The sequence below is a fragment of the Leishmania infantum genome, chromosome 35 (genome assembly GCF_000002875.2).
Source record: "Leishmania infantum JPCM5 genome chromosome 35".
Classification (NCBI taxonomy): domain Eukaryota; phylum Euglenozoa; class Kinetoplastea; order Trypanosomatida; family Trypanosomatidae; genus Leishmania; species Leishmania infantum.
In genome coordinates, this window is record NC_009419.2 from 2,034,415 (window position 1) to 2,046,266 (window position 11,852).

The 11,852-nt window shown below is 59.1% G+C and overlaps 3 protein-coding genes across 3 annotated transcripts; all 3 read left to right on the top strand.

Moving 5' to 3' along the window:
- Positions 1 to 958: 958 nt before the first annotated feature.
- LINJ_35_5340 (conserved hypothetical protein) lies at positions 959 to 3,649 on the top strand (the record flags this gene model as incomplete). Its single annotated transcript, XM_001469287.1, has 1 exon — positions 959 to 3,649. The coding sequence occupies one exon, from the start codon at positions 959 to 961 to the stop codon at positions 3,647 to 3,649; it is 2,691 nt and encodes an 896-aa protein (XP_001469324.1).
- Positions 3,650 to 4,486: 837 nt separating this feature from the next.
- On the top strand, positions 4,487 to 6,082 carry LINJ_35_5350 (conserved hypothetical protein; the record flags this gene model as incomplete). The annotated part of the gene is made up of 1 exon (XM_001469288.1): positions 4,487 to 6,082. The coding sequence occupies one exon, from the start codon at positions 4,487 to 4,489 to the stop codon at positions 6,080 to 6,082; it is 1,596 nt and encodes a 531-aa protein (XP_001469325.1).
- A 1,407-nt stretch (positions 6,083 to 7,489) lies between these two features.
- Positions 7,490 to 9,172, top strand: PABP1 (putative polyadenylate-binding protein 1; the record flags this gene model as incomplete). The annotated part of the gene is made up of 1 exon (XM_001469289.2): positions 7,490 to 9,172. The coding sequence occupies one exon, from the start codon at positions 7,490 to 7,492 to the stop codon at positions 9,170 to 9,172; it is 1,683 nt and encodes a 560-aa protein (XP_001469326.2).
- Positions 9,173 to 11,852: the final 2,680 nt, after the last annotated feature.

Genomic DNA, 11,852 nt, shown 5'->3' on the forward strand with positions numbered 1-11,852 from the left:
TAACAGCTGTGCTTCTCTGCTTGCGCGCGCTCCGTTTGCCTCTCATTTTGTTTGTGTTCCCTCGATAGACTTGTGTTTATATATATGTGTGTGTGTGTGCCTTCCGTTGCTGTGCACGTGCGCGTGAACAGTGGAGGTGCGCGCCGATCTCGTCAGTAAACGAAAAGGAGCAAGAAGAAGTAAAGAAGCGGTCATGGGCAAAGCGAGAACGCTCTCCCTCTCACCGAGTCTGTGCTCGTTGAGTGAGGAAGTAGAATCGACTGCTGTCCTCTGCGGCGTTCGCGAGTACAAGTGGGACACGCACACATCCGTGTGGGCCAGAACCTTCAGCGGATCAGCCGTCGTTCAATCCCAGCCCAGCGCGTTGGCGACGCGAACACAGGAGCGGTCTTTCCGCATGCCATGGTCGCATTTCTCACCTGCTCTCCACTGAGCCTCACTTCCCCTTTCGTCTTTCGATGGGATCGCCGCTTAACATGCAACACGGCACAGTGCGTGCATGTGTGTTTTCGGTGCTGTGCTGTCTTCTCTCCCTCCGGTGCACCATCCTGCCTCCCATTTCAGTGTGTGACCTGCTCTCAGCGATCACAGTGCTGGAAGGATGCACTGTGGCCCGCGTGGAATCTTGCAAGGTAGCGCAGAGGCCTTGACACCCACGGTGTACGCTGCGCTCACCTCGAAGCGGTGTGTCTCGATTGGTGGGCGCGCCAGTCCTCTCGGCTTCTCCACGCCGCCGGACAGGCATCCCCGCATCAAGCAGGTAGGGACCGGCGTCATTGCACAGCACGTCCCTGGCACCACGAAGCTCCGCTACACGAATCGAAAAGGGCGCACTTTCACCTTTTCGATACCGGTGGCGCAGCTCACCCATCCTCCTGTGGTGCGGCGGGGTGCGGCGAGGGATGGGTGGCATGAAATCGACACGAGCTTCAGTGATGTTGGCGATCTCGAAGATGATATGCCAAGCGAAGTAGACGAATGCCTTGCGGCCGCCTCTGTTGCCGGCGATGAGGGCCTTGTGGAGCTGAACCAAGAGCAGCTGCGGGCATTGCAACAGGCGTTTGTGCGACTGTGCAAAGACTATGTGCTCATGGACACCAGCGGCATGAAGACGTCGATGATGTACAGCGAGCTGAACAACGGTCCTGACTACGAGCTCTTCGATCGAAAGACGCGCCGTCGCCGACACTGGCTCGCTATACGGCATCGCTACGAGGACGTCAAGGAACTGCTGTGGCCCTCAGACGCTGCAGCCAATGATGGCGACGCGCGAGCTGCATCCGTCGAGGACACCGAGCGTGAACAGCAATGTTCGCTGGCAGACGAGTCGCTGCCGGTGTTACCGATCGCGGACATGATGGAGGCGCTCACATGGTTGGAGGCGGCTTCGACGTTTGCGGTTCGGAAGCACCGGCCCTTCGACACCTCTAACGCTTCTGACTTTGCGCCCTTGGACCTGTCGAGGGAGGTGCGCATCGTCGCCTCGTGTGTCCGCGCTGCAGGGTTGTCCAACCTCCTCCACAGCGTTGGACAGGGGGCGGCAGGTGAGCCACGCGGAGACGCGGCGGACACCGTGGCTGATCGCTTCATATCTCTCGGTGCGTTGTGCGCGAACCACGGCGTGCCCTTGTCGGCCGCCTTCGCTCCGTCGGTGTCTACCTCCTGCGATGCGGCGGCCTCGCCCACCACCGCTGCCGCCGCCCCCGTGCAGGCGTGGCTCTCCTCGATTCCTGTGCTGTCTCGCGTGAAAGACGCGGTTCGGGTGATCGGAGTCATGCAGATCTGCGGGCAAGGGAAAGGTGATGGCGCAGCTGCTGAGCTCTTGCGCTTCAGTGACGCCGATGGCGCCGTCGTGCGGGAAGCGCTGCTCGACGCGTTGTGCCGGGTCGTGCCTGCCTCTCTCTTCTCCGACGCTGCGGCCCTCGAGAACGTCGATGAAGCAGAACTGTGCGTCTTGCTGCGGTACGTGACTGAGATACAGGAGCAGAATGCCGCTTTCTTTCAAGCGATGGGCGGCAGCGAAGCGACGTCCAGGCCGGAGCGCGCGGCGACGACTGAGGGTCGACGCGTGTTGCGGCACTTCACGCGACTGGTGCTTGCACGATGCCGCCGCCTTTTGTACGATCACGATGGCCCTCCGGCCACCCTCTTAAGCGGCGACGCGGAGAACATTCCTTTCGTGGACTTGCAGTCGTATGCCGATCACAACCACCCGGAGGTGCGCGTGCATCAAAAGATCGGCCGCGCGAACGCGCAGGGGCTTCGGTACGCGCGCCTGCAGTCCAGGGCATCCACGACGATGGCAGAGCTCCTTGGTCGGCTGGAAAGCGCCAACCAGCGAATGGTAGCCGGCGCGCAGGGTCTGCGGTGCGACCTCCTCCGGCACGTCGCCCAGAAGGCAGCCCTCGGCAAAAGCAAGTTAACGCTCGAGGATGTGACACGCGCGTTGCCGCTGCTGGCAGCGCTAATGGGCAAGACATCGGAGCAGCAGGTTAAGTCCACCTACGAGCGCCTGCTGACGGCGATGTCGACCACAATAGGTGTCGCGCTGCAGCAGCCGCAGAAGCCCGCGTGCATTCTCGCCCTCCTCGAGGGCCTCGCCGGCTGTCACTACACGCCGAGCTCCTACAAGCTGCTGGAAATGGTAATGCTCCGGATGATGATGCGCGGCGCCTTTACGCTTAGCGACGCCGGTCGCTGCCTCACCGCCATGCTGCAAGTGGTTGGCCCACAGAACGTTTCCCAGTCGGTGAAGCAAGCCATCGCCATGCGCGTGGTGGCTGCGGTGGATGCGAGGTCAGACAGCACTGCGGCGGATGTGCTGGCGGTACTCCGGGCGCTGCGCTACAGCTGTTATTCGTCGTTTGCTTCTCTCGTGTGTCTCGTGTCGAAGTCGCCGCTCATGGGAAACACAGCGAACTGGCAGCCGTCGGAGCACGTGCGTTATGCTGTGCTGCTGGCTGCTGCCGCCGCGGCGATCGAGACGGAGGCGAACTCTGAACTTGGTAATGCTGTGTCCACCACCGCGCGGGAGCTGCTTCTGCTTGGACTCTCTCCGACGCACCCGCCTTCTGCAGTGCCGCCACGGTCGCCAGCGTGTGTAGGGGAGGACGCATATCAGGAGTGTGTGACTGCGTGCGCTGCGCTAGATGTAAGCCCTGCACCCCCGACTCTGACGGCGTGGGCCCACGCAGACATTGACGCGCGCCCCGTGCATTCCTTGTGCACTCCTGCGTTGGCAGTGAGCACGATGGAGGCTCTCGAGGCCATGACCCTCGCCCCATCCCGGTGGTACAGCGCATACGGCAACTACTTGACTGACGCCCTGGAGCATATGCAGCGACGGCCACTGCTTGAGGACGACGCGGAGACGGCGGTCAGGTGCTTGTACCTCCAACAGGCGCCCGGGGCCGTGACCAGGCTAGCGTCAGTGCTGCTGGCGCACGAAGTGGATCGTCTTGACCAAACGCTCACCCGCGGCGCCGTAGTCCACGACGGCACTCGTGCGCCGCCGGTGTGCACCTTTCAGCAGAGGTCACTCGAGCGGCAAACATCAGAAGGTGAGACGGAGGCCCGTCTTCTACGATACTGCGCAGCGCTGCAGCACGCATCCAGGGAAGCGCTGAGCACCGGGTCCGCAGAGGTATAGCACATGCCGTCCGTAGCATTTGCGATCTCTGCTGTGCCCGGTCCACGCCCTTGCCGTTGCACTCCGCATGCCACCGATCACTCCTCCTCTCTCCGCAGCGCTGGGTTGTTGACCCGAGCTGCACCCCCTCCCTCATCTACATCATCACAGCTTGTGTCTCCTAAGGCAAGTGCAAAAGTGGACCACAAACCCGTTCCATGCTGACAGGCATATGGAAAACAACGACTAACCGTGACAAGAGGACGGCGAGGCGCAGCCTCTCCGCGATGCCGCCATCAAGCAAGCGCGCGGCACGTGTGCTGACGTGTGGCACGTTTTTATCATTGTTGTTATATCTCGTCAACCGTGATGGCTGCCGCCGCCGCCGTCGTCGCGTAAGTGATTTAGCGCCAGCGAAACGGCTGAGTGCATGACTGATAACTGTCCCCTCCCCTCTACGCCTCCCATCCCTGCGTAACCCATATGATGCGTCTGTATGCGCCAGCCGCGTCACTGTATCGTCGCTTTGTTTTGGTGTTGCTCACTGCCATCCGCACCCCGTGCATCCCTCCCTCCATGTGAATTGAGGTTACCTCTCTCCCTCTTTTCGCGCTGTACCGCAGCCTCACTGCGGCGGGAACGGAGCCACTGTCATCATCTCCACGGGCTGTCTAGCTCCTCTTTCCCCTTTTTTTGAACACCAAGTTGCGCTGCGAGATTGAAATGACCAATGCGTTAGGGTTTGACGCGTCATCTGCGCTTCGACACAGCACCAATCGCAGCTCGAACAGCACGCGGGCCACACTGCCTCGCGGTGCTGCCCCCCCAGGAAGGGGCGGCAGCGACAAGGCAGTCGGGATGCTGTTCTTCTCGCGGACACGGCAGCAACTGGACAAGTCGAAGGGTAGCAATGGCGTTGCCTCCTCGTATGGTGTCGCGGCGCAGGCGGTGCTCCAGGGCACCCGACAAGACCCAGACGTTTACCGCAAGATTGTTGGGTTTGAGCTGGATGCACCTGCTGCGATGCACGCAATCATGGCGACCACGCGGAGACAGAGCCGCAACCGACCGCTTCGGCGAGAATCGACTGCACGCATTACCGTGTCTCAGATCTTGCCGCGGTCTGAGGCTCTCAGACACCGCAGCAGGGACATCACCGTCACAGGATACGACTACCTGACTCGCTTACAAAGCGAGCTAAACGCGTGTGACACATTGGAATCACTTCCAAGTCCCGAGCCGCAAGTTAGCTGGCAGCATCAACGGCCCGCTTCCATGACGGCGGCAATGCTACCCTGCCCGCGTCGACCGGATGGCAGGGGCAGCGGTCGCCGTCGGCAGTCTGTGAGAAGTACTAAGCCTTCGCTGGGCGTCACCACGCTAACGAAGGAATGGGTAAAGACGTCGGAAGAGAAGGCGGCGGCGGAGCTGGCGAAGGAGTCGACAGAGGTGTGCATGGAGAAGTCGCTGCTCACCATGCCCGCCTTCTGCATGCTGCCCAAACGTACTGGCCAGCTGTCGAAGGTCTCGCGCGTAGCGCAGCTTCGTCAGAGCAAATTCAGACCCATCTCCGCTTCCTCGATGCCTGACGAACCCTGCGCTGCGGCAGTGGGTGTGGACGTCGCAGAAGAGGCGGCGGCGCAGCCGCCGTGGCAGCACCGTCTGCTTGCCGAGTCGATTCAGAGCTATCGCTTGCTGAAGGATGCAGTGGCCTCCCCTCTCAAGCCGACGCCCTCCTCGCTCGTCCCGATCTTAGGCTCTGCGCGTATTCGCCGTGAAAACTTGGAGAGGCTGCGCCACGGCTTTGAGCATCAGCGCCTCAAGCTGCAGGGGGAGCTGGAGGACAAGCTAGAGTGGCGCAATCGATGCCGCTCCGCTTTGCTGCGGCACAATAGCGCAGAAGACAGAGCCGCTGTCGTGCCCGTCCACTCCCCCTCAATAGCGCCTTCGACGCCGCAAGGTGTCAGAGAGAGGGCGATGCACACACCGCTACTTGCGGAGGTATTCGGAGGCGCCGCTGGATCCACCGCGCGATCGCGTCAGCTTGTCGAGTCGCCCCACCTGTATTCGTTGACGCTCGGTAGTGTCTGGTCTCAAGAGGCGGCCCGAAAGGCGGTGCAGCAGGAGAAGAGCCGCCTCGTTGCGCTGCTCCAGTCCTTTGTGGTGACGTGCAGCGCCGCCGCGCTGACCCTTGCCGCCACGGAGGAACTGCGCGCTGAGACAATTCGACGCGTGTGGCACCCCGAGGAGAACGCGGGCAGCCACCACGCCGTTCTCCTACATCGCGAGCAGTTTTTGAAGTTTCTGTGGGGACGCTATGAAGCGCACACAAGTGGGCTGCTTGGGGCTGTGGACACAGTACGTCCGATCGACATTATCGATGCGCTACCGTCACAGGCGGAGGCATCTTTCGCGAGGTACGCCTACGAAATCCTCCCTACTCCTGCCGCGTAGCAACTTTGACGTGTTGGCCTGCGACGGTGCGCATGCCCGCAGCTGTTCTGGAGGAAATGCAACCTTTGGCGCACCCATGTGCTTCACATGCGCGTTGTTCCCCCACCCACCGCCCCCTCTCTCGCGCGCAGTTTTCGCTTCCCCCTATCCCGTTTACTTTTCGCCCTTTTTTCGCTTCCCGGAATGTTCTGTCTTTCCCTTTCGCACATGACTTCTTTCGCTTTTTTTTTGTCACTCCACTAGCCCCCTAGCATGAAAGAGTCAGCGCGCGCCACATGGCATCTTGCTTCCTGCTCCTGCACCCCCGTCTGTGATGAGCTTGATGTCCCTCTCTCTCTTTGTTTTTGTTGTTTGTTTCGCCCCATCTATCTTGACGCCACTCCAGCGCGGCATTCTCACGTACTCTCCCGATACACAGCCACAGCAGCAGCCACTGCTTTATTTTCCTTGTTTGCTTCCACTTTCATGTCGCTTCCTTCTCTCTTCGTTTTCAGCTGCCTCTATAAATTGTGGGTGGCTTCCAGCTCGATTGGTGTGAGGCCACAGCCGCGCTATTCAGTCGCCGGATCGCAGGGGCGTCAGAGTCGCGGCCTGCGACCGGACCTGCATATATGCTCTCGCTCTTGTTTGTTTTTCTCTACTCCGTGTGCTCACTTCACCTGTTTTGTGGAAAAGATAAGCGGCGCGCTCGGTGAGAACGCCCGGCGGCGCACAAGACCCCGATACGCAGACGAAAAAGAGGACAAAAAAGCACACACGCGCACGCACATAGAGGAGAACCCCGGAAGCACAAGGGCGCTTGTGCTGGCACGATACAGATGTTGCGTGCGCCGCATTCACGCAGTGGAAAAAGAGAAGAGGTTAATGACGTCCCTATCACTCCCGCCCTCGTTTCCGCTTGTGCATGGTGCTGCGCGACCCCGCATGATTTGACGTCTCTTCCTTCGTCGCCTCCAGTCTCGCATTGCCCATTATCTCTCCCTTTCCTTCTTTTTTTTGTTTGCCCTTCTCTCGCACGCGCGTACGTCACACGTGTATGCCCTTGATGCCAACGCGATGCACGTCTGCGACTCATGTGTGCCCGCATATGCGGTTTGGTATACGACTGCGGCGCCGCCATTCTTTCCCCACGCTCTTCCCCTCGCGTCCACACACGAGCCGTCAGCGCGACAGCATTTGGCCCTCCCGCGTCGCTCGCTCATTTCCTTTATTTCTGATTTCACGCGTCAACACGCCGTTCTTTCTATCAAGAAAAACAACAATAACACTCCCCCCACTGCCACACAAACACACACGCACGCTTTCGCCTCTCACACACGACTTGAAAGAAAACAAAAGCAGCGCTGTCGCTTCGTGTTCTTTCTTTTCCCTTTTTCTTTTTCATTTTACTCTCTTCAGTTCACTCAAATGGCTGCTGCTGTCCAGGAAGCTGCTGCCCCGGTGGCACATCAGCCGCAGATGGACAAGCCGATGCAGATCGCTTCCATCTACGTTGGCGACCTTGATGCCGCCATCAACGAGCCGCAGCTGGTGGAGCTGTTCAAGCCGTTTGGCACCATTCTGAACGTGCGTGTTTGCCGCGACATCATCACACAGCGCTCGCTGGGCTACGGCTACGTCAACTTCGACAACCACGACAGCGCGGAGAAGGCGATCGAGTCCATGAACTTCAAGCGTGTGGGTGACAAATGCGTACGCCTCATGTGGCAGCAGCGCGACCCCGCCCTCCGCTACAGCGGCAACGGCAACGTGTTCGTGAAGAACCTGGAGAAGGACGTGGACAGCAAGAGCCTGCACGACATCTTCACCAAGTTCGGCTCGATTCTATCCTGCAAGGTAATGCAGGACGAGGAGGGCAAGAGCCGCGGCTACGGCTTCGTTCACTTCAAAGACGAGACGTCCGCCAAGGACGCCATTGTGAAGATGAACGGCGCTGCCGATCACGCCTCAGAGGACAAGAAGGCGCTCTACGTGGCCAACTTCATTCGCCGCAATGCACGCCTTGCCGCGCTCGTGGCAAACTTCACGAATGTGTATATCAAGCAGGTGCTGCCGACAGTGAACAAGGAAGTCATCGAGAAGTTCTTCGCAAAGTTCGGCGGCATCACTTCCGCTGCAGCCTGCAAGGACAAGAGCGGCCGCGTGTTCGCCTTCTGCAACTTCGAGAAGCACGACGACGCCGTCAAGGCGGTCGAAGCGATGCACGACCATCACATCGACGGCATCACGGCACCTGGTGAGAAGCTGTACGTACAGCGTGCCCAGCCGCGCAGCGAGCGCCTCATCGCCCTTCGACAGAAGTACATGCAGCACCAATCCCTTGGCAACAACCTGTACGTGCGCAACTTCGACCCTGAGTTCACGGGCGCGGACCTGCTCGAGCTCTTCAAGGAGTACGGCGAAGTCAAGAGCTGCCGTGTGATGGTGAGCGAGAGTGGCGCGAGCCGCGGCTTCGGTTTCGTGAGTTTCTCGAATGCCGACGAGGCCAACGCCGCTCTTCGCGAGATGAACGGTCGCATGCTGAACGGCAAGCCCCTCATCGTCAACATTGCTCAGCGCCGCGACCAGCGCTACACGATGCTGCGCCTGCAGTTCCAGCAGCGCCTGCAGATGATGATGCGCCAGATGCACCAGCCGATGCCGTTCGTCGGCGGCCAGGGCCGTCCGATGCGTGGCCGCGGTGGTCGCCAGCAGCTGGGTGGCCGCGCGCAGGGCCATCCGATGCCGATGCCCTCACCACAGCAGCCGCAGGCGCCGGCGCAGCCACAGGGCTTCGCCACGCCATCGGCCGTCGGTTTCGTGCAGGCGACGCCGAAGCACTCCCCCGGTGATGTCCCCGAGACGCCGCCGTTGCCGCCGATCACACCACAGGAGCTCGAAAGCATGTCGCCCCAGGAACAGCGAGCCGCCTTGGGTGACCGTCTCTTCCTGAAGGTGTACGAGATCGCGCCAGAGCTGGCGCCGAAGATCACGGGTATGTTCCTCGAGATGAAACCCAAGGAGGCGTACGAGTTGCTCAACGACCAGAAGCGACTCGAGGAGCGCGTGACGGAGGCGCTATGCGTGCTCAAGGCGCATCAGACGGCGTAAGCGAGAAGCCAGCAGGCGCCGTTGTGTCAGGCATGGGCAGAGGAAAAGCCCGCGCTCTTGCATACCGCGCCTCACCTCAGCAGTTCTCAGACTATGGTCCCCTTCTCTTCTTTCCCGCCACCTCACCCCTCTCACGAGTCTGTTTGCTACGAGGCCGTGAGAGAGAGGGGTTGAGTGGGCGACTTTGTGTGCCTGTCTATGTATACGTAAAGGTTGACGTTGTGCTTGTGCTGTTGATGCTGATCGGGAGAGGGAGCGGAAGGCCTCACGGATGACTAGGTTTGCGCCTTTTTTCTTGCCCGCACAATTCTGAAGTGTAGGCCGCCTTCCGCTTCTTTGGCTTCTCTCATGGTGTTGGAGCCCCACCCCCTACCACCCACTTCTGTTTACGGATGAAGGATGAGTGGTTAAGTCAGATAAAAGGCGCGTAAGTCATGGCGCTGTGCTCTCTCTCCCTCTCTATCTTTTCTGTTTCGTTTCGTGCCCATCATTTTTTCTTCGCGCGGTCATGCCTGTCTCTAGCCGCCTGTTTTCGTCAATGCCACCCTTCCCTTCCACAGCCTGCCTCTTGTAAGTGTGCATGGGCAGTGTGGTGCGAGCAGCAGCGACGCAGAGGAAAAAAGGAGGAAGCAAATTCGTGTAAGAGTGACGGAGGGCAAGAAGAGCGTTGGCGGGTACGACAACGAGATGCTCCTAAAACTGCCGCCCCGCCCCTCCCCTCCCTCCTGCGGCTGATGAACACGTGAACAAGCCGAAAGAACACAAGAAAACAAAAAGGAAGTAAAAGAAAACAAAGAGAAAAATTATACAAAAGGAAGAAGGTTGTGAAAGGAGGTGAAGTGGCAGAGGATGATCGATCACCATGCCGGGCGAACGTTGGAAACAGCGTAACGTCCGTCGTGGATGTCGCGTGTGACGTGCACGGGCTTTCTTTTTGCCCACTTTGCCGTTCGGCCCTTCGCTCTTCCTCTCCTTCTTTTTTTTCGCTCAGTCGACATTTTCTTTTGTTTGTTTTTTTTCCGCCCTCTTTCTTTCATGCGTGCGTGCGCCTTCCTTTCGTTTCTTCGGCCTGTTCTCTCCCTCTGTGTTCTCACTCTCCTTTCTGCGTTGTCCTCCGCCTTTGCGGTGCCCCTATCATTGGTTCCATTTTTTACGTTCCTCCTAATCTTTTCTGATAAGCCCACTTAACGCACGAAAAAGAAAACGGTCACTTCACCAACTCCATAAACGGGCAAACAGAAGCGAAGACGGCGCAGAGAAGCCCATTTCCTTTCGCTGCCAGAGAAACGGGGGGGGGGCGGTGACAGTCGCTCCTGCTCGAGGCGCGCACGGATCGCGAGCCAAACAGGTGTGCCTGCTTCTTGCATGCGATTGTGACTGCTGCTCTGGCAGGCAAGGGTTACTCGCGCGAGGTGCGTGGCCGAGGTGCTCGTGAGAGCTCCTCCCCCTGCTGTGTTTGTGCCGACGAGTGGGGCGACCTGCTGTGAAGCTGCGTGCGCTGCCTCCCCTGGCTCGCAATAGCGCACCTCTTTTCGCTCTCTCGCCGTCACGAGGGAGGTATCCATCTGACCTCCTCCTCCACCGACTCTTCTTCTTCACGGCTCTCGCGCACTTCGTGTCGGAGCCCTTTCACGCACCCAAAAGACCCCCATCACGCGTTGTCTTTCCATCTCTGTAATTATCTTCCCCGTCGCGCTGCTTCTTTTCCACAGCCGTAGCGACGAGGGAAGGCAACCAGATCAAGGTTCACATACAAGCCTATAAGCAGGAGTGAGGCAGCTGCTGCACGTGTCTAGTCCCTCGTCGAGCAGTGATCGAACTTTTTTTTACAGCTTCCACAGACTTACCCGCAATCCTCTCTCTCGGGCTCACTTGAAATCACAAAGCACAGCAGCCATACACACCTCATTTGGCGGCTGACTCGTGTCAGAGGCGTCCCATATCATTTTTTTTTGGGGGGGCGGGGAAGGGGGAGGGGTTCGCCCACAGAGAAAAAAAAACAGAGCAAGGCAACAAATTCAAAAAGTCATTTCGTGGTTGGCGGGCGTATCAGCGGTCAGACGGCGGAAGAACGCACATCTCAGGGAAAGAGCACATCGCCTACACACCGCAGACCCTCTTATCCGGTCGCGAATGACAGAGAGGAAGGAGGACAGGAGATAAAAACTTGTGAGTGCCATAGAGACTTGTCTCCTCTCTTTTTTCTTTTTGGTGTGTGAGCGCTTCGTCATTGTTCTTTCTTCTGTGGTTTGTTGTCTCTCATTTCGATGCTGCTTTCGCCGAGCGTCCACATACGCCGCCCTCCTTTGCTTGTTTATCTCTCTCTCGCTTCTGCTCATACACCATCGATTGCCTTTCCACCTTCACGTCACACAAGCGTGCTGTGTATTCGCACTGCACCCCGGCGCGAAGCCGTAAGTGAAGAGCTTAGCTAGTTGCGTGTTTCCTCACCCCCCTCCACACCACCACCTCCTTCTACGTTAAGAGTGCTTAGGCAAGAGGGCGGAGAGGTCCGAGCAGACGTGCGTGCCTCGTTCTTTTTGCCATCGATACGTCGTGCCCGTTTCATCTCTGCTCTGCTCCGTCTCGCGCCTTCTCGGCTCTCTTCTTGTCGAGCCATCGTCGTCGGCCGACATACGCATACGCCTGCGGAGCGAGCGAAGGAGAGCGCGCGGCGGCG